The 23,515-nt window shown below is 45.3% G+C and overlaps 1 protein-coding gene across 2 annotated transcripts in view; it reads right to left on the reverse strand.

Moving 5' to 3' along the window:
* THAP3 (THAP domain containing 3) overlaps positions 1 to 9,468 on the reverse strand; it is a 143,797-nt gene extending 134,329 nt beyond the window's left edge. For both annotated transcript variants that reach the window (XM_078642978.1, XM_078642977.1), the window contains exon 1: positions 9,221 to 9,468. In XM_078642978.1, the coding sequence (XP_078499104.1) occupies positions 9,221 to 9,336 (116 nt within the window). In that variant the 5' untranslated portion in view covers positions 9,337 to 9,468. The remainder of the gene's footprint in view (positions 1 to 9,220) is intronic.
* Positions 9,469 to 23,515: the final 14,047 nt, after the last annotated feature.

Here is a 23,515-nt window from a genome sequence, read left to right on the forward strand (position 1 = left end):
TGCCCACACACAACACGGAGCACCCACATATGGAGGGGGACTACTAGTCCAGATGCAACTTCCCTACCGAGGTATATTCCTCACGCCGACCACGGAACAAACGGTGGCCCTAAACTACGCCAAAGTAACATCACAGATCCATAGCGATCTTAGGCGATGGCAGAAACAACCATTGTCCTTACTAGGGAGGATTGCGGCTGTGAAAATGTCGGCACTCCCCAAGATACTATATATCTTTCAGACTATTCCAGTGCTACCTCCGGCCGGGACTACCAAGACGCTGCAAGAGGCGATTCAGCACTTTATCTCGGTGGGGAAGTGACCGCGTATGAACAGACAATTAGCTTTTCGAGGGATGGACGAGGGGGGCCTAGGGATTCCCATTTTGCAACAATACTTTCAAGCGGCACAGCTAAGATATTTGGTGGAATGGTACAGGCCCGAATCAGAGAAGAGGTGGCTCTTTCCAGACAGGGCAATGGCCCAGACCTCCTTATGGAAAATACCATTCCTCCGCCGCACACGCAGACTGTGCTACCTCCAGAAATCACTCATTACACGTACAATACTGGGTGTGTGGGACTTGGTGGCTACCAAGCGGGAACTCACATCATTCCCGTCCCCGCTAACTCCTCTACTGGATAACCCAGACTTCCCTCCAGGTACCGACGCCCACATTTTTCCACAATGGCGAGGCTCCAACTGCAGATCGGCGGGGCATCTTTCTGACTTAGAGTGCTTCCTACCACTCTCCAAACTGTCACAGTTATATGATGTCAAATCGCCACAGCTCTTTCAATATTTCCAACTCCGGCAGTGGCTCACGCAGCCCGAGACTAATCCCTTAGTTGGTAAGCGAATGACAGGATTTGAAAAATGGCTAGTTACAAAAGAATCGGAATGTGGTTTGATTATGGATCTCTGTAAGATGCTTTTTCCTCCCTCCGAGACACACCGAACGGCTGGTCAGAAGGGATGGGAAGAGGAATTAGGGAGAACGCTCACGACCCAGGAGTGGCAGTCAATTTACTATAGGGCCAACCATATGGCTAGGAACATAGCGGGTAGGGAGTCAGCCGTGAAGCTAGCCACATATTGGTACCTAACCCCAGCTAGATTACATTGGGGCAACCCATCTCGAAGTTCGACCTGTTGGATGGGGTGTGGTGAGATAGGCACTCTGACGCACCTTCTATGGGTCTGCAAAGAGGTCACGGCATATTGGACGTCTGTCCTCAACGACATAGACACCTCCCTTGACACCGAAATCCCACGGTTTCCAGCCTACACCATTCTAGGACTTCTGAACACGCTCACTTTCTCGCTGAAATCCATTAAGGGGCGACAAGTGGGTCTGGCTTTGCAGGCAACCTCCCAACACATCCTGTCGCTTTGGGGGACTAACACACAGCCCACTCACACAGGCTGGTTGCACAAACTTTGGTACACACTGGGGATGGAACGCATTCAAGCCACACTCACGCAGACCACGGCCACCTTTCACACAATCTGGCAACCACTGTTAACACTTTTATCCCAGGAATTTAACGAAATAACGTGCCCGAGATACCTCCGCCTACTATGCCTAACAGATGCAAACCATGCCACTACAGAATCCGAGACGGAAGCACTGTGGCACTCCACGCTTACGCTCTATCTAACTCACACACATCGGCACACTGGTTGGGGTGGGGGGGTTTGGGGGTGGGAGGGTTTGTTGGCTTTGTTACTCTTAGCTTGGGTTCATAGGAGATCCTTGTCTAGATCCACAAGTCATCATGGCGACGCAACACGAGGACATTTGTGGGGCCTGACAGCCCTTGCAGGTTATGTGCAACTTTATGTAAAGTGGTTGCTTCAGTCTGCCATTTCCATTCTCTTGTGGACTCAATACTGCATTGCAATGTATTTGTTTTTCTCTGAAACCAATAAAACAAATTTAAACCAAAAATTATTGTTTGATCTCCCTACTTCCCTATCCGGCCAAAGTTCTTGAGAAAGCCAACAACCAGCAGCACAGCAAATTCCTGAAATATAACCACCTGCTGGATGGCTCTCAATCAGGATTCTGTGCCAACCACAGCACTGAGACCATGTTGATCGCCACCACGGACAACATCAGAACACTCCTCGACCACGGAGAAACCATGGCCCTATTTCTCTTCACCCTCTCTATGGCATTCAACACAGTCTCCCACAACACCCTCATCAACTAAGACTCCACGACATAGGTATACAGGATGCACTCAAAGCATCTAACTGCCTCCCTTCACCTCCGTATCCAAAGACATCATATGTGGCTTACCACAAGGATCCTCCCTCAGCCACAACCTGTTCAAAATCTCCATGAACGCCCCTCGCTGACGTCGTCAGATCCCACGGACTCAACAATCTCCTACACAGATGGCACTCAACTGATGAGGACCCCCTCCAATGCCAAAACCAACTTCTGCAACGTCATGACTAACGTAGCCAAATGGGTGAGAGACAACTGCCTCTAACTCCACTCCGACAAAACCGAAGTGCTGTTCTTCGGGAAAAACACTGATGGGAGCATAAATTGTTAAAAAAAGTTTAGCTCTAGCAGTTCTCTTTACTAACCGTATTTACGACTAATAGAGAACATTAATAGGTCAATGAGATAAAACATAAACGTGAAGCTATTCAACTGCATCGTAAAAGCATGCAGAGTGTTCAAAGAACCTGGATTTATGTTTTGCAACTATAAGAAATGATGAGGAGAATAACCTGAATAATAAAGGGTGATTTAGAGAAAATAATAAATAACATAGAAGTAAAATGAAATACAGAATAAAACGTAATGTGATGAAAAATTCTATGAAATATGCGTAGCAATGCTTAGAGATTGCTAAATAATCACAAGATTATTCAAAATAACAAATGCTAAAGTATTTTGCAGTTATGAAATTAATAAATGATTTCCGTAATGTGTAGTGAAAAATGTGAACATTAGAAATTACCCATAAACAATATGCTTTAAAATATAAGACTATGAAAAGTTTTCCTGATTAGTGTATAGCAATAATTCAAATGTAGTGCATTGCAAATTATTTGTATTAAGAAGTATGAACTTAGTAACATAGTGATTAACGTGAGAGTGGTTCAGCTAATATTTCATGTAGGCCTCAAAATCTTATATCCTGGTTGCCTGGGCAAAATTATAAAAACTTATACTGAAAAGATCATCCTGAAACGCTGTGAGAACTTTTCGGTTGCTCTTTAACAAAGGATGGTTTTTTTCTATCGGACAGTGAATGGAGAGACTTTGTAACTATAGATATTAAACCCAGGAAGAGTACCGGACTTTGCGACAGAAAGGATCTAAAGGAAGGTTTCTTGAACTTCCACAGGAAGGAGAACGTTTATTGCATATAAACTTTAAAAATCAGAAGATATTCAAATGAATTACTTAATCATCCGGATTTTTGGAAGATGTATTGATCACACCATGAGCAGACCATTGAAAGGACCAATCAGCATATGACAATTCAGACAAATGAAACATTTGTGTGTGTAAACTGTGAACATTTCAAGATATAATTGCCCTGCGAAGAAGGGGCGGGTCAGAAAGAGCGGCTTGCTGATTTTCCTATTTCCTGCATGGCAGGCTGAAGGATTGAATCCTTTTTTCTTCATGCCAAACTTTGAATTGAACTTTCCTAACAGCGAACTTGAGATCTACACTTTGTCGGCTGGCAAAGGTAAGCAGTGATACCTTTCGGCTGAAGGTATATGGCTCCATCTGTAGAATGGTGCTACATGTTCTGCCGGACTGAACCAAACACTTTACTTGGTTTGCATGATTCAAGATCGAATTGTATTGTCCTGTATTCTCTTTCTCTCCCTCCTCCACAGGCGAGCCATTAATGTATACGATCTGCTTTATTGTGAATTGTGACTACAAGTGCTTAATTTGATGTATTAAATCTAACCGCAAATGCATATATATCTCGTTTACTCTCCATTCTAAAGAGAGTTAGATAAATGTTTCTATTGAACTATTTTTTACTAATTTTGTCTCATTCTTTTAGTCATATTTCTTGTCTTGCGACATGTGTTTCATCATTGTTGTAAGATATGTTTGAAGTAGGTAGTGTTTGTTTGGCAATTTCTTATTCCAAGTCCTTGTAATGAGATTGCCCCACATTCTTTCAGGTCCTGGTCCCTATTAGCTCAACCAAAGATTAATAGAAGGACCTTGTGTAAGTTTTGGTGCACTGTAAGGTGTAAATTGTATATGTGCCTAGTTTGTGTATTTGCATGATAAGATATTATGACAAACTTTTTGCACACTTCGCGCTGGATTAACACCTTTGCATGGGACCACAGATGGTGGTCTGCAGAACTTGGACCAACACTGACCGACCACATAAGCGAACTCAGCATCATCCTCAACAGCCAACTGACCATGAAACGACAATTTAAAGCAGTTGCCTCCTCCTGCTTCCACACACTTCACATGCTCTGCAGAATCTTCAGATGGATTTCAACAAACACCAGAAAGACCATCACCCAAGCCCTCGTCACCAGCCACCTCATCTACGGCAAGGCCCTCTACACCAACATCTCCACCCAGCTCTTCAGAAGGCTCCAGACCATATATAACGCTGCAGTCAGACTCACCCTGGACCTCCCCTAACAAACACACATCACCCCCCACCTGAGAGACCTCTACAGGCTCCCCATCCAGAAAATATGTCAGTTCAAGATTCTCGTGCATGCCTACAAAGCCCTCCACATCCTGAGACCTGTCTACTAACCATCAACTGAACTTCCACCAACCTGCTAGACACCGGCCCTTTTCTTCATTCACCCTTGCACACACACTCCCTGCAACCGTTGCAGCCTCAGCGGTGGACGCTTCTTCTCCTACATGGCTGCCAAGTCCTTGAACGACCTTGCCCTCAAGCTCCGTACAACACCCTCGCTGGCAGACTTCAGAAATAGACTCAAGACCTGGTTCTTCGACGGAGGCACATCACCCAGATACCCCTTGGGGTGACAGTGTTGCACTTTACAAATGCGGTTTGATTGATCATTCTTTATTCACACGTGTATCACGCTTCAATAGAGCACCAAGAACGTTCTTCACAAGCACTCACTTTGTTATTTCTTGACCATGTCTTTAATAAAACTATTATTTGGTTGCATTTTTATATCAGGGACAACTGTTCATTAATTTACTTATTCCAAAAGATAGCAAGCAATGCCCACCAGTTGAAAGAGGACTACTACTCCCAAAAGACACGATTTACCAGTGAAGACTAAGCCTAGTCCCTCACATGGGGAGATCATGATCATGTCTATGCTAAATGAACTGCAAGACAAAACACAGACATATAGAACTGAAGATGCGCTGCCTGGTAGAGACTATGGAGGACATTAAAGAGATCTTTGCTTCCACAGAATGTGAGGTGGACCCCCTAAAGGAGCAGTGGTTCAGTGATAAAAGTGATTTGAAAGGCTTGCACTTGCCTCTATCTCACATCATGTTAGATCATTTGGAAAATGTGGACAGGGTCACCAAAATCAGACTCCAGGAACTAGTAGTCCCAACAGACTCTGGGGATCAGAATTTGGGGATACAATACACCAAAGGTCTTAAATGTAGGAGAGCAGCTAGGGGCATTGCTCTTGCTGAACCCAAGTAAACTCGTACGCATTACCAGGTCGGGAGCATACAAATCCAACTTGATGGTGAGAAGATCCAATGTGCATGTTTGTATTTGTGTTGGTAACTGACTTGTAAACCAAAACTGCAGGCTTTGAAAAAGGACTTCTTACCTTTTATGTGGAAGAATCTCAGTTGTTCCCTGCTAAACTGATGATCTAAAATGGGGCAAAAACATGGCGTTTGAAAAATTGCAAGGCCTGTCTGTGTGGACTAACCTGGAGGTACACAGTGGGTTTGGTTGCCCCTGTATTTGGTCTAGTCTAAAATTATTATCCAACTACAGGCTGATGAAAATGAACACTGTGAACAGAAGTGTGTACGTAAAGATAAAGGGATATGTTTATGTTAGAAACTTCAGTGCCTACACTCACTGATTTATGATTAATTTGTTCCAATTATCATATCTCGTGCTCCCCATGTCTTTACTTCACCTGCATCGTTGGCGCAAGATTACAGGGTTAATGACTGTTGTTTCATTTTTGGGGTGTTCACTATTTTTTAACAGCTCTTTTGATATTGGAGATTGTATTTTGTTACATATCACCCTCTTGAATGCGGAGATTATTTCTGTGCTCTTTCCTCCTTTTAATTGCTGATTGTCTAAATATGTCTATACAGTGTCATCCAATGTCCTTTGTAGTAAGACAATTGGAGGTGTTTTACATGCATATCTAAAACACAGTCATTATAGGATTTAAACTGCATCTAATTGCATGTATGTATGTATTGACAAACAGTTGTATGATTAAACGTCCTAAAGTGTCTTGTCCTTCAAAGACCGCCTAGACAACAACGCGCACAACAGCAAAGAGCTCTTCAACATCGTGAAAGAACTCTCCAACCCCAGCTCCAACACCAACGACATCCCACGTTCGCAAGACCTGTGCGACTTACTGGCCACCTTCTTCCACGGGCAAGATTGCAGGCATCCACGACAGCTTCAACGTCACGACCGCCTCGACAACCACTGAGACCCCTGCCCCCACGATCACCATCCGCACCAACCCCCTGCTCACCTGGACCAACATCAACGACGACGACACCATCAAGATCATGAACACCATCCACTCCGGATCTCCGTCAGAGCCATGCCCACACCACATGTTCAACAAAGCCAGCACAGCCATCGCACCCCATCTCCGGAAAGTCATCAACATCTCCTTCGAGACAGCAACCTTCCCGGAGAGCTGGAAGCATGCCGAGATCAACGCCTTACTCAAGAAACCCAAGGCGGACCCCAAGGACCTCAAAAACTTCCGACCCATCTCCCTGCTCCTGATCCCGGTGAAGGTCATCGAGAAGACGTCAACAAATAACTGACCCGCTACCTCGAGGAGAACAGCATTCTGGACCCTTCCCAGTCCGGGTTCCGCAGCAACCACAGCACCGAGACTGCCCTCATCGCCGCCACCGACGACATCAGGACCCTGCTTGACAACGGAGAAAAAGGGGCCCTCATCCTCCTGGACCTGTCAGCCGCCTTCGAAGCGGTATGCCACCACACACTACGAACACGCCTCCACGACGCCGGGCCCGGAACTGGACCACCTCCTTCCTCTCCGGCAGAACACAGAGCGTCCGCCTTCCCCCCTTCCGCTCCGAAGCCACTGAGATCATCTGCGTTGTACCCCAGGGCTCCTCCCTCATCCCAACGCTGTTTAACATCTACATGGCCCAACTTGCCCACGTCGCTCAACTGCACAACCTCAACATCATTTCCTACTCAGAGGACACCCAGCTGATCCTCTCCCTCACCAAGGACCCCCACACCGCCAAAACCTACCTCCACGAAGGAATGAAGGCAGTCACCAAATGGATGAGGAACAGCCGACTGAAGCTAGCCTCGGACAAGACGGAGGTCCTCATCCTCGGATCCACCCCCTCTTCCTGGGTTGACTCCTGGTGGCCGACCGCACTGGGAACAGCTCCAACACCCACCGACCACGCACGCAACCTAGGGGTCATCCTCGACTCCACCCTCTCCATGACTAAGCAGGTCAATGCCGTCTCTTCCTCCTGCTTCAACACCCTCTGCATGCTCTACAAATGGATCCCCACCGAAACGGTCACCCAGGCCCTTGTCAGCAGTAGATTGGACTACGGGAACGCCCTCTACGCAGGAGCCACGGCCAAACTCCTGAGACGGCTTCAACGCATCCAGAACGCCTCCGCACGCCTGATCCTCGACATCCCCCGCCGCAGCCACATCACACCCCACCTAAGAGACCTGCACTGGCTCCCTGTCAACAAAAGGAAAACCTTAAAGCTCCTCACCCACGCACACAAGGAACTCCACAGCACCGGACCAGCATACCTCAACAGACGACTCAGCTTCTACACCCCCACCTGCCAGCTCCACTCTGCCGCCCTCGCCCTCGCCACAGTCCCCCGCATCCAAAGAGCGACCTCCGGTGGCAGATCGTTCTCCCACCTCGCCACCAAGACCTGGAACACCCTCCCCATCCACTTACGGTAGACCCAAGACCTGCTGACCTTCAGAAGACTCCTCAAGACCTGGCTTTTCGAGCAGTAGCAGCATTCCGCACCCCCCAGCGCAGCGCCTTGAGACCCTCACGGGTAAGTAGTGCGCTCTACAATTGATATGATTGATTGATTGATTGATTGTTCTATCTTATGTCAGCTCACCTTTACCTGTATCTTTAAACTTTTGAATGATGGCTATGCTGCTACGAAATTAGTACCCAAAGGCAATTTTGTCAAATAAGAAAATAGTAAGTAAAGATATGAACTGTCATATACAGTAAGATTCTTAACATCTGTTCAGATTACCACGGAAGTTTCAATTCTTAAGAGGGTTGCTTTAATGAATAAACTGCGAGGAAGAAGCATGTGGCAAAAATCAAAAATGGCAACAAAAAGAACACTGTTCAGATGATCAGAGGCATATACTCTAAAGCTTTCAAAACAGACATTATGGTTAAATAACCTAAAGGATTGCTTCAAAAACAAAAAAAACAAAAAAAAAAGAGTAAAACGAGTATTTATTCACCACAATTAAGATAAAACAGGTATGGGAACATCAATAAGGGAGAGAAGCCTAAGAAGGGTACATACATACTCTGAATTAGCTTATATATTAAATCTGGGAAAATAAGTAATGTTGAAGTGCCACACTGGTTATTATTTATTGAATTTGTATAGCATAACAGAGTCAATGAGAGATGCGAATGGCAGACTGTTACGTACAAATGACAATTAACAATAACAATTTAAGTGCATAAAGCTGATGCCTTACTATTTAAAGCCAAGACAAAAAACAATATTTAAACTCGTGAAGCCCTACCATTTTCAATTTGAAAGTGAAAGTTCTGACAAAAATGACAGGTTTGTGAATTTTATGTTGCAAAAATGGAAGCACAAATGATTAGACAGATGCATTATAAAAGGGTAATTTAAAGCTGTTACATATTTATGGCTTTCACTCTAGAATGCTTGACAATTCGCTTCCAAAAAGGGCACGTCTAAAACACTAAAGGTTGGTCTGTAACTGTTCTGGGTTCTTACCTGTGAAAGGTTACCTCCTTGTTGTTGATGCTATATCTGCTCTTGCAGTAGGGCACTGAACACGACTTGGGCATCTTATCCAGCCTGCTTGTTGCCCCCAACAAAAATGGCCGCATACCCCCTCCCCGTACCTAAAACACACGAATGCGCTGGTGGGCGTTTCATTATCTAGGCACAGCGGCCATGTTAAGGTCGTCAAGTTCAATGCTCCATGCAATCGGAGGAGTAGCCTTCGTCCAATATCCTACGCAAATAGACGCGGGAGCTGACCTTAACATGGCCGCCGCACTAGGATACTATGCTTCCACACATGCGTAGTTAGAGGTGGCCGGGTGCAAGATGTCCCTAACATGGCCGCCAGCAATGCCTGCGATTTGTACTCAGGCAGACTCAGCCGTCATCGTTACTTTAAAAAAAATAGTTAACAAGCACTGGCAAAGTCAACAGATCTCATCTTTGGGACATATAAGCTCTGACAAAGCGGTCTTTTGATGATGGTGATATGGGACTTAAAATGAGATTGTCAGGTGTCGCAGGGGTGTTGTTAGAATAGGAAAGTTTCCGCTTTTCCTTCACTTCCTGAAAGGAATGTAATCATGGATGCTGTGAAGCATCGAGCGTTAGAGGCTCTTTGCCACCTGGCCGGTTTTATGCCGCCGTGACCGGCATTTTTGAGTCCCAGCCGGGTGCGAAAGAGAGATAACTCTCACTAATCTGGTATTTTTATCGATTGATCAGGAAATACTTAAAAAAGTGAATGTTCGAAGAAAACACTTTAAAGTATGTTTTATAGCTGCCACTTGACCGATAATGAAAGTAAAGGCAGAATCGGCATGTTACAAAATAATTACCGCCAATTTCATATACCGGGACTTATTTGTAGACTCTTTAAAACGTGGACAGATGGCCGGTATTTTTCTGCGGGAAAGGTTGCAACCCTATGAATCATAACCAGCCATAAATTGAAAGATCTTCTGCCACAACACACTGCCTGATGTCTTAATTCTGGGTGGGGTAAGTCACAAATCGGGTGTGGAGAGCAAGTAAAGTACTAGCTTGTTGGTAAGGTAGAAGTAAAGTAGACAAAACTGGCAAAAATAATGCTATAAAAATTCACATAATGTACACAAATTTTCCTATTTCATGATGCACATATACTTTTATGAACAAATAAAATTTGCACAACAGCAACTTTTCAATTAATATATTTTTTGAATAGTTCCTAATAATTTGGTGCCATGATCATCTTCAAACCACAAGAATTAAGACAATTGTCAAGAGAGCGAAGATACCAACTCATATGTGTGCCATAATGATGCATGGCTGCAAATTAAAGTAAACAAAGACAGAAAGGCCATGTTATACATGAAAACAAACATGAAAATAGACAACTCGATATAAAGTTGTAGTAAAGCATCATGTCATTGCCTGTGGGAATCTTAAAATGTGAATGAATGGCCAGTATATTTCTCTGTAAAAGGTGGTAACCCTATTTACAACCATTAATTCAACTTTCAACTTGCCATGTTGTCGTGATGCGCTATAACCTATGCTGATCAGCAGTGAGAAACAAAGCCCTGCCAAGTTTCCCAGTCAAAGCATGATGTTCTGCTCTAGGCTAGTTTTGTCCTTTTAATTCTGGGACTTGAAATCTTGTTTATTTTATTATAAAAGTCCAGGAATTCAAGTCACCCCCTATTAATACTCTTTCAAATCTCTGACACGCAAGATCGAACTATCAGAAGCACATCTTTAGCGAAAAATCTAATCACTTTAGGATCCTCCTTGACTCTGCCAAGAACAGTCCAAAGAAACTCTTCAACCTCATCAAAACTACCAGCAATGGCTCCTCATCTTCAACTATCAAATTTGGCGACCCAACCAGGAGAGCAGCAGAATTTGTTGAATTCTTCAATGCAAAAGTTAAATCGCTCCTTGGCCATGTTTCACATTCAACTCCACAGGAGGAATGCAAATCCAAAGACTCCTGGCACAGCTTTGAAGTCATCACTGAGGATCCCCTTCCAAAGAACATTTTGAAAACAAAACCTTCAAATCACTCTCTAGACCCTATCCCAAGTGATATTGCAGTAGACTTTTACTCCCACATGCTCCCCTACTGGACTAAGCTGGTAAATCTCTATCTAAGCCAAAGTTTCTTTCCCTGAGGTCCTTTCCTGATGCTCTCAAAACAGGTCAGGTGACCCCACTTCTTAAGAAACCAGGCGTGGATGTGAATTACCATATAGATACACAGATACCGAGGCACACAAAAAGCAGTCCATAAAGTATATGGGTCAATGACCGTAACATTAATCAAAAGCAGTCGATTCCAATTTTTCCTTTCTTTATTATTCTCTGATTTCCTTCAATGTGATACAACAAGCCTGCAGCCGACACATGTTTTGTCCTATGGACTTTTGCAAGGCTGCAAATAATGTACATAAATGTAAATTTAAAATCGCGTAGCCCGCATACTTACAAAACACATTTGAACTAGCGACCGCGGAGTACTTTAGGTATCTGCAAGTCCGTCACTCACTTCAAAAGATCATTCCACATGGCACTGTGCCCCCTCCGGCCTCCCCCCTGGAGGACAGGCTACTAGACGGTCATATACAGGAACACGCAATCTCACTCACATACAAGAAGCTTATCAATAACCTACCTGACTTACTTCTGGGCTTGAAGGGGAGGTTGGAGGCGGATGGTCTGGAAATCGACAAGGAGGAGTGGAGGTGTGCGCGAGCCTCCCCAAAAGAGGTGGCCATCTCGTCCAGACTAAGGCTCATCCAACTTAAAATACTACACAGGGCATACATTTCCAGCACTAGGCTAAAGAGGATGGGTAGGAGCAAGGATGATGGGTGTCGGAGGGGATGCGGAATGGTTGGCTCCTTCTTCCACATGATATGGGAATGTCCGATACTACAGTCATATTGGGCAAAAGTGGTCCGGTGTATGCAGGGTGTTTGGGGAGTGGAACTGCATCCAGAGGCAAAACGTTGCATATTGAACATATGGGAGCCAACGGATCTATCGGCAAGAGGGAAGCTTTGGGTGATGCTTGGCCAGATGGGGCTAAGCGCAACATTGCAAGACATTGGGGAGCAGTTGCACCTCCAAGACTTACCGAGTGGAAACGGGACATGGATTGGTGCATGCTCCAAGAGAGGACTGTGTACATGGCCCGGGGATGCCCCAAAAAATGGGGGGCGGTATGGGATAAATGGAATGAATACAGAGGTGACATTTGTGACCCTCCCCAGCCTCGCAGCTCGCTACTTGAGGCAGGAACCTGAGAGAGGTGATAAACAGCGATGTAAATGCCACGTAAATGATGTAATGTTGTATTCCCTGTGTGAACCACTGTGCGCCATGTAAGTCTAGGGTGCGACCCTGTAGACCACTGTTTTTGGTTTTCTTACTTCAATAAAAAGATTTTCAAAAAAAATAATCACATAGTCAAATAGGATATTAACTAAAACAGTTAAGTCCAAATGGGCAACTTCATATGCAACCAACACCGTTCCAGAACATATTCCATTAAAAAAGATCAAAGATCTCAATGAGCACAAAAAGCAGAAAAACACAAAACACCCCATTCGTGACGTACCAGATCATTGACAGAATATAGAATGGGCATGCTACCAAATGTGTACCGAGGCAGAGCACCAAAAGGAAAAATAAAAAGATACAAGTCTTGCGTGCTAAAAACGCGAACATAACCAGGTATCAAGTGAGTACTACTTGTGTCACCATCATGCTCTTTTATATATTGCCCTATCACCAACTTCTCTTTTCTTGCCAAAATCACTGGAAAGCAACTTACCAAACACATCAAGGACAACAACATTCTGGATAAATTTCTATTTGACTTCAAACAAGGCTGCAGCACCGAAACAGAGCTGCTACTGGCTGTCGACGATGCTCTTCGAGCCCTTCATTTAGTTTGAAAGGCACTCAGAGGTACTGCTGTGTGTTACTGTCAGGGAGCTGTTATTACGATCTCTGCTCTCCTGCCTACATTGTTTTTACGGGGGTTTGCTTTCTAATACTCTTGGAATTTTAATTGGCACTTACCTGCTCACTTTACCAGTAGAATCACACCGTTTCCTTAATCGGCGGGGTCTGTCCGTGCGAGCGGACCCGCCATCTTAAAAGTTAGAGCTTTAGCTCTCAGGGACAGAGGAGCATAAAATGATGATGGTGCGAACGCGCCGGCGCGTGCCAAAGGCTAGCCGTCCACGCTAAGGCCGCACTCAGCGCCAGTAATGCTCCCCATTTGGGCGCTGGTGGGGGCACCGTTGTGGAATATGGCCACATATGGTACTCTAGTAATTAGTAATAAGCTGTACCAAATTGGTGAGTCAGGCGGAGATAAGGGGGTTCTTCGGATCGCTGAGTCTGCTGCTCCCATAGGAGATTTTTTAAACAAAGGTCTTTTAGCCTGTGGGCTTCTAAATGTCAGGTCTCTGCCCAAGCACTGTGTGGAAATTCAGCTGTTGCTGGAATCACACGAGCTCGATGTCCTGTTTATGACTGAAACCTGGACCCATCCAGACTGTGAGGTTGAATCTGGCTGGGCTTGCCCGCCCGGCTATAAAATCTATCATCAACCTAGGCCGAATGGGAGGGTAGGTGGGGTTGGGGTTATTTACAAAGATACTTTTTTTTTTTTAATGTTTTTATTTTATTCAACAAATAGGCAATACTGACAGTAATCAGACAATCGTATAGCACGGTTAATTTACAAATTCCAAGGCAAAATCCGCACAAAATTAATAATACACTGTACTTCCCTTTAGCAGTCCCCTCGATACTACGTTCTCCCTCATGCACCCCCTCCTTCAGTCCTCATCTGAGCTGTCTTCATCAGATTCTGGCAATGGATCACAGATGTCCCCACGAAACGTGTTCCAAGCTGCCCAGATTTTAGTCCATTTCCGGGGGCACCCTCTATTCGCATATACCATCTGCTCCGTGGCCATTGCAAGGTCCATATCTCTACACCAAGCTACCAACGAGGGCACCTCTGCAGCCCCCCAATTCTGCGCAATGTTCCTCTTAGCAATCATGAGGCCTAACACAGCCCATGTTTGTCCATGTCGTGTGAGGTCAGTGGGTTCCCATATGTTGAGTAAACACCTACGGGGTTCCGGTAGCAGTGACACCTCCATCGTTTGTGATATAGTGCGGAGGACCTGACGCCAATAATCCACAATTACTGAACACTCCCATATGGTGTGTAGAAAAGTACCCTTCTCCCCGCATCCTCTAAGGCAATATGGATGTTGCGTCCTCTGCAGTTTATGCAACGTGGCTCTGGTGTAGTATATTCTGTGTAGGATTTTTAACTGTACCAGTCTAAGCTTAGCAGAGATTCCCACTTCCCTAGGAGACGCCAGTGCAGCCTGCATTCCGAGTCATCCATGTCTCCCACCTCAGACACCCATTTGCCCCTTAGCGGTACTGTCGGGCCCGGCAGGTTATTGAGTAATTTCCTATATGTGAGTGATGTGGCACGCTTGTGCATGTGTTCTGTAAGCAATCTATCCTCCAGTGGGGAGGACTCGGGGACCTCAGTATTCGGAGGTATCACTGCCAGTAACGCATGCCTTACTTGCACATATCTGTATGTCTCAGTCGGGCCTAAATCATATTGCTGTTGGAGTTGCGGAAACGGTATCACAGTACATTTGTCCCACAAATCCCCCACCGTGGAAATGCCGATGTTGTCCATTCTGTGAACCCCTTGCTACTTCGCAGTTGCCCCAGTTGTTTGCTGTCCCAAAGCGGGGTAAGTTTAGTGATAACCCCTCTCCAACCTAACTTCTCCTCCGCCGTGTACCATAACATGGCCGTATGTTTCGTGGGGCCCTCCAGCATCTGTGTTAAGCCCCTGTTGTAGAGTATGGTCAAAATGTTGTTCGTGTCCAACTGTGCTCTGTCCGCCCAATAGGCTGGGTCCTCCTGAAATGCATGGATCCATTGGTTAACGATCTTAAGATGCGCCGCCCAGTAATACAATTGTAAGTTCGGGAGCGCTATCCCTCCATCATACCAACTTTTATGTAATTTTGCCTGCGCTATGCGCGCCGGTCTGTTACCCCAAAGGAGTAACGACACCTGCGCCGCCCCTTGCTTAAAGTATCGGGGTGGGACCGGGAAGGGTGTGTTTTCCAGGGCATAAAGAAACCGGGGCAGGGCCATCATTTTATATAGCGCCGCCTTACCCAAGAGCGTAAGGGGCAAGGACGCCCAGTGCGTCACATCACGTTTCAATCGCTCTAGAGGAGGTGCCAGGTTCCTAGCGAAAAAGTCTGTTGCTTCTTCCGTTACATGGATTCCTAAGTACTTAAAGGAAGCTCCCGCCATTACTAGTGGGCAATCGACAGGCAGTTGCGGTTCCGGTCCCTTTAAAATGTAAACGACTGACTTGGACCAGTTTATTGTGTACCCCGACACCTTTCCAAGGGAGTCACAGATATTTAACAATGCCGGTATGCCATGGTCTCGATCCGTGAGATACACTAGCATGTCGTCCGCTTAAGGGGAGACACGGTCCTCCCAGCCTTCTCTCCATCGAATACCTTTCAGCAACGGGGTCTTCCTAATTAATGTTGCTAAGGGTTCCAGCACCAGAGCGAACAGGAGCGGCGACAGGGGGCATCCCTGACGTGTCCCCCTTGCCAGCAATATCTCGCCGACACATGCCCATTGGCCGTAACCCGAGCTAAGGGTCTCGCATATAATAGTCATAACCATGCAGAAAATTTAGGACCAAAGCCCATACGTGGTAAAACTGTAAATAAGTATTGCCAATCCACCATGTCGAAGGCCATTTTTGCGTCCAACGACAATATCACCGCCGGTTCTAACAATGATGGAGCCTTCGCCAGCGCCCCATGCACTCGCCTAAGGTTGAGGGCTGTGTTCCTATTGGGCATTAAACCCGATTGATCTGGGTGTATCAGGTGTGGGAGGTGAGCCATTAATCTGTTTGCGAGCAATTTAGCAAGATCTTGGCTTCCGCATTTAGCAATGATATGGGACGGTAGGACATGCATTCCGTAGGTGGTTTTCCCGGCTTTGGGGTCACCACTATCGTCGCCATTCGCTGATCCAACGAAAGCTCACCCCTTTCTAGGCTTTCGGTATACATTGCCAATAAAGGTGGACTCACTGTTTCAGCCATTTGTACCGCGTTTTCTTGGATCGGATCGTACGGGACGGGCTGGCTCCATGACCTCACCCATATGTTGATAGATTGACGTGACTAAGACACAAGTATGGATGAAAATATAAAGAGATCGGACAACATTGAGAAACAGGAGCCATAGAGATCGAGTCATTGATGATTAATACGAATAAAAACGGAGCTGCGCTTCCCTTCTCAACCTTTGGCTTCCGCCACCTACCTGCCTCGAAAATTGGCATACAGACAGCAGACAAGTACAAATACTAAGTCCTTTGACTCAACTGATTTTTTTGGGTATACAAACTCCTACTGTCCAAATGATTTAAATCGCATGATCTACTGAACAACTGAAGAAATAGAATTTTATACTATTTTCTTGGGTACCCTGCATACACACACGGGAGAGCAATTTCTTCCTTTGTTGGTCCTGAGGAAGGTGGTACGAATCCACCGAAACGTGCGTCGACCTGGCGTGGAGATTGACGACTAACATCAGTGTCACCTCAACCATAGAAATTACTCAGGGTGTAAATTGAAGTGTGTATATGTGTATGAATGAGCAGGTATGAATGTTGAATAGTGTGTATTTGACAGGGTGCTCGTTTTTCTACTACAGAAAGTGTTTTTATAGAGATACTGAATTATAGAGATGAATATACTATGTATTTAATTCAAATGTTTATATGTATTATTAATTAATTGTGAAATACATTTTGGTAAAAGAGAAAAAATGATTAAAAAAAGGAGAAAAGTCTTTTTTGATATACTACACAAACAAGCATTTGCAATGCAAACGGTCTCGCCTTTGGGACCATATAAGTATTTATCCATGCAGCACATTATGCTGGGTGCTGCAACCACTAGCTCAAATTAAACACTGCACTAAGTGATATGACATCATTGTTATATCTGACTAGAGTGGCCTGTGACACACCATATACACCTTCTGAGGCCTTAACTGCACATCCTGGTCTTCATAACTGAAAATCATAGCGTTGCTTATGGCTCGTCCTCAGACTTTAGAGTTTGTTACTTCACGAGTACCACTCAACGGACATAAATAAGTGATTAAAATATTGCTAGGTAAAAATCAGTATTTAAGTAAATTCAACAAAATTATAATCACTACAACGCAGCCCAAATTCATTTTGATTTCCTGGGCTACTCAATATAGATTGATTTTCAAAAACTCATCCTTTTGGCAACTATTAATTACTAGGTTTGATTGTTGTCACATTTCTCAAAAATAGCACACTCTTGAAGATCTAGCAGGTCTGCCAGCTGTGTTCCATGGCTAGTACTTATTTTCTAGACTTGCTACATCTGCAGAGTTATGAGTAGGGTACCCTACATATCGGTGCATTATGGGGGTTGTAGTCTTGGTTCATTTTATTTGAGCCAATTGTATCACAACATCTAACAACACAGGTATGTAAAAGAAAAGACCAGGAATGGAAAAAGTGCTGGCCAGTGGGTACATGGAGCCATCTGGTCACCTTAGTCATAAAGGAGCTACATGTGCTCTGCAAGCCCTGTTTACTTCCAGTAGTTTCCACCTTGTTCCCTGCCCTTCGCCCTTCAGTGCCAACAACAACGCTACTGAGAGGCTAAGGACGGAGCTCAGCCCTGAGATATCATCGGGCTTGAAATGCTGCACAATGTCACTTCTACTGTCTCTAGCAATGTGAAGCAGCTGCCTGTTTAATTGTGGAACTAAATTGATTTTTTCCAATCGAGCCGTGTGCATAGATATACTTTACTCTGCATTATATCACTTTAATGTTATGTGACGGAAAAGGAACAACAGCGTCATAAAAATTGCATGCAGCCCTAAAGTGATCACAAAGCAGTCTCAGAAAATAGAAACAGCCCCTTGTTGATAAACTAAATTCAGAGCAGTCAGCAGCTACAGAGAGGAAGCAGGCAGACTGAAAGACCAAGTTCATATTGAATATACCAGGGATTTGTGAAACGACATCTGCACACCATTTCTCCATAATGACTTTCACGATTTGTGTTCGGGAGTTTTCCGTCTTAAAATAAGCTTTTGACTCTTCAGCGTTCTATCTAGTGCAGGTCACCTTCACTCACCTATCATTTACACGAGTGTGAGCTATTGGCATTATAAATGACAGTGCCTTTTATTTATGTTTTGGTTTTTAAAACATAAATAAAAGGCATTGTCATTTACATTGCTAATTAGGACACTGACCCGATGGTCCTAACCCCAGTCCATTTTGATTCCAAGCATCCAATTACCACCTGCCATTAAAGATTTTGTAATATAATTATGAACACTTTAGAATGCTTGGTAATATTTATATTGCGAACGATGTTTGTTCAAAGAAAAGAAGAGGCCCATTCTCTGTGGTAGAGTCCACCCAGATGTCCCCCTGCCAATAACATTTTTGTGGTTTGTCCTGTTGAATGCTGCAGGTCCAATAAAGGCATCAGCAGGCAGCTTGTGCACAATGAGTCCTTGTCGTTTATTACCACTTGTCAGCAGGACATTGATCAGGTGCGCAGCTCTAATAGTTTTGACTGATTCTATTGGTGAAAGCTATTGTCAAAAGGGTTCTGATGTGCACTGCAGTCTATGGCTTATAAGAAAGGCTAGTTAAAAGAGTAAGTTATTAAAAAAATGAAACTTCCAAAAAAACGCTATTGAGGGCTGTCTAAATCTTTTCAAAGTGTCACACATAACAATATCGCACAATCTGCATGGTGCGGCTGAGGTCTTCTGAGCAGCTGCTGTGCGTGCCTGCCCTCTGTTGCTGAGCACTGCAGCCAAGCAGTCTATCTCTCGTTAGTGTCTATCCATTTCTGGTGCTTTGCAGTTTTAAGATATCCTTAGTTTTTTTGTTGCTCAGAGGGGAGTAATTCTTAATATTTGTATGCTTTGCTCGTCTTCATTGTTTGATTTTGCTCGTGTGAAAGTGTCATAATTACACTGGAACTATGGAAATGTCACACATAGCAATCTGAAACATTGGCAGCTATGTTCAAGTTCAAGTTCAAGTTCAAAAAATTTGTATAGCGCGCTACTCACCCATAGTATGGGCTATGGAGTTCAGCTCCTGAAGTGCTGGAAATGGAGGGTAAACCGGAGCCATAAAGCAGGACATGCGGATTCTGCTGCTGGGGAAGGTAACAGGACGTGCTCTAAGGCAGGATCACCTCTCCAAAATCTTACGATTTCCGCCTGTAAGAGGTTGCGCCTCATTACCTGTGTCAGAAAACCAGTGTCAGTTGGTTCATAGTGCGTTGTAGTACGCTGCTTCCACAGCAGGGCATTAGAAGTTAAATAGCACAGCGCTCATATATTGCGAATAACACATTTAGTCCATCTGTTGTGGCCAGCGTACTGGAAACCGTTGCTTGGCAGCAATGTATATGTGCTCCATCAACCCCCCATCTTATCCATTGCCCACTCTTCCTATACAGTTTTTTATACTTCATTTTTTTTCCTTTTACTATCAAAAGGGCTGAGGAGTTGCAACTTGTTGCTAATCCTCTATCTATAAATGGGCTTTTGCCCACTGTCTCCAATAAAAAAATGAACGGCTCCATCATTACTACTCCATGTCATTTTCCTCCTTTCTCTAGCATCCTTTCTGTTTACATATCCTTTCCTCTTTCATTCCTTTAGTAGGTGAAACAGTCATTTACAACACCAATACCTTTAAATCTCACAAATGCGAGACCAATTTGCATTGCAAATGCTTGTTTTTCTCACAGTTGGAAGTATTAATGTGGCCTTTGACCTCATAACCCGTGCAATAGAACGCTATACAGAGACCTTCACTTTCCCCACACATGCTTCATATTTTTAATAAAAACTCATAATTAAATATCAACCCCTCAAGCTGTGCTAGAATTCGGAATCATTTCCACGGAAACCTGCGGAACACGTTTTCCGAGCACAACAGGCAGCGTGTGTATCCAAGAGAGGCAGGGCTGCCAACATGTGAGCAAATTAAACAGTAATAAAGATATACTTGGGAGAGTCTTATTAATGCATAGGAAATGTTGATTGCCAAATGCGGGTAGGTTAACTTGCACAGGAAGAACACATGAAGTAAAAGTGTGTATGTGCTTGCTGATTTCTTTCTCATTCTTCGTGGAGCACCCTAGCGTGTCTTCTTTTCCTCGTGGAACGTGAGTGGAAAGGCTGCGAAACTCAGCCCAGGAGAGGCTGCAGCTCTCCATTCAGTGCATCCCTTCCCTTGCACAAGCTCTGGTTTCCGAACACGCTCGCCATTGTTTTACTTAATTCCCCCCCCCCCCCCCACATAGAGGTGCATTTTATATTTCAAAGGCACAGAGATCTGCCACCGACACACAGTTGAATCTGTGCCTCGAGGTGAACAAAGCTGTGTAACCGCTGCACACGCACCTCTGTTGCTTGTGCACGCACACTTTCATTGCTTGTTTACGTTTACTGTGGAAGGTCTCTGACCTCACAATCCGTGCAATGGAGCGCTATACAGAGACCTTCCACAGTAAAATGCAGCTATATGCGTAGTAAATAAAATTAGAATAAAACAGTGCTGAAGCTCCCCCTTTGTGTAAAGAAGTACTCCCACTCTATCCCCTGAAGAGTGCGCTCATCATGAGAAAAACAGGTACCGGTACTCCTGTAAACATAAGTGTCCGGCCCAGTTACCCTTTAGAAGTGCTGGCCTGGGAGTAATGAGACGAGGGGAACATTTATGTAAACAGTGGTAAACACCACGAGCGAGCCCCGTCAGAGACACTAGAGGTATGCATGAGGTGGCAGTGGATCGGGGTACTCGCCCTGTTATACCGGCCCCCACTCGCCTCACAAACATACAGACTGACACAGAAACCTACTCACCCACAGCAAAGTAGAAGAGCAGGAAGAAAAGCACAGCTTCCCCCCGAAGCCATCAGCGTGCTTCTATTTAAACAAGCGATCGAGATTGTCCCGACAGTGAAAGTGCACTGAAAGCAAGCAAAACAAGTCGGCCTTGGAAGAGACGCGGGAGGGCAGGAGCGTGACGCCGTGAGCGTGCCCGTTCCCTGCGGCTCGCGCGTTCACAGACCGGTGTCTGCTCGTGCACCGGTCTGTGCCACTTGGTGAGGGAAGACGACGACAATAAGGCTCGCCAGCGGCAGCGCGCTTCGCGCTGCAACGCAGGCGAGCCCTAAAAATGAATAAAATATCAAGAAATATATGAAAATCATGTGTGTACCTGTGTTAATCTGAAGGTTTATTAACTAAATATATGAGCTATGTCCTATACAAAAGTATGTTAAGGCCATGGGGGAACTATATTTTGTTCAGCCATTTGTTTATACCACTCTATCGGAATCCCATTGGGCCCTAGACCGTTACCCGATTGTAACAAACGGATGTCGATTTGCACCCCATCAACCATTAGGTCTGCGTCCAGGTCTAAGGAAGCCTCCTGCGTTTGGGTCGGCATCTCTATATTCGCGAGGGAGTGTACTACCTCTGCCTCCGTCACCTCCAATGTCGGAGTATATACCTCCTGAAAATATTCCGCCAGTATGTGTACTATGTCTTCTGGGTGTGTTCGGAGCTGCCCCTCCCTCGTCTGTAGTTGTTGTAACCCTCTAAGGCCGCTCTCCCTCTTGTCAAGCCAGGCCAGCATTTTACCTGCTTTATCCCCTATGTCATATATCCTGTCTAGTCGCTGTGAGGGTGGCAACTGCATGCTGTTGTAAATAGTCCCTGTGTTGCTGTTGCCTGAGTTGTAAAGCGTGTGCTGTGTCCGACGAGGGGTCTGCCGAATGATTTGTTTCTGCTACTTGCAAAGCCAGTTCTAATTCTAACAGTTCCTGCTGTTGAGCCCGTTTGTGTCCCGTGATCGAGGCGATCGCGTGTCCTCTAAGGACAGTTTTGTACGCTTCCCATACTATCGAAGGTGATGGTACTGAGGCATTGTTTTCCTCAAAGAAGTGTTTAGTAGTTCTACTGAGTTCCTTTTTAATGACGGGCACTTTAAGATAACCGGGGTATATTGGGTATATTCGCTGACGGGACTTCTGCCGGCAGGAGAGAGTCAGCAACACAAGGGAGTGATCCGAGATACCCCTGGGCTTGATTTCTACCTTTTCTACATCGTGGAGTCTGGCCCCCAGCATCAGGAAATAGTCTAGTCGGGACAGACTGTTGTGCACTGTGGAGTAGTACGTGTATTGGCAATCAGTTGGATGCATGTATCTCCAAATGTCTACCAACCCCATAGCTTCTATAAAGCTGTGAAAACGGGAGGGTCCGGGTAACTGGGATTGAGCCGGGAACCTGTCCCTGGTGGCGTCTATTATAGCGTTGAAATCCCCCCCTATGATAAGGTCTCCTTCCGGTAAGGCTAGAAGGAACTCGCTGAGCGCTGGAAGAGCTACTGGGTGGAGTGCTGGCGGGATGTAAACCGAAACTATATTAAGGAGTTTACCTTCTCACTGACCCTGTAATGCTGCAAATCTTCCCTGGTCATCCGTCTTAGTTTGCAGAACTATTAAAGGCGTTGTTTTCTTTACTAAGATACCTGTTCCCCTAGACCCCGAGGAGAACTCGGAGTGCACAGCCATTTTATACCCCAACCTGTCCAATGCTTTACATGCCGCCCCTGTGAGGTGTGTTTCTTATAAGAGCGCTAGCGCAGGTCCCTGGCGTTTTAGGGCCTGTAATATCAGTCCCCTCTTTATCCGGTCGCCCAGGCCTCGCACATTCCACGTTATTAATTTTAGGGGGGCTACTGGGAACTCCTGCACCGCACTCTGCATGCTATCATGCTGTGAGTTAAACACCATAAGTATGTTGTGCTAGCTTCAGGGACTGTTGCTCACCCAAGACAGGTGAGGATTCGCCATTCCATCCACTCTTTGCATTACTATCAGTGCCATTACGAACGAAAACAATACTAAACAAATCCCAACCTTCCCCCCCAAACTTTCCCCCCACCCCTCCCTGCCTCCCTGCTTAGCGGACTCCAAACTGCCCACCACCCCAACTCAGCAGAGTGCTTCTCCCCGACCCCAACCAGAGTACTTGCTTAACAGGGGTAGAGTCCAGAGTAGGCCTCAGTCCTTCATGCCCTCCAGGG

The sequence above is a fragment of the Lissotriton helveticus genome, chromosome 5_1 (assembly GCF_964261635.1).
Source record: "Lissotriton helveticus chromosome 5_1, aLisHel1.1, whole genome shotgun sequence".
Classification (NCBI taxonomy): Eukaryota; Metazoa; Chordata; class Amphibia; order Caudata; family Salamandridae; genus Lissotriton; species Lissotriton helveticus.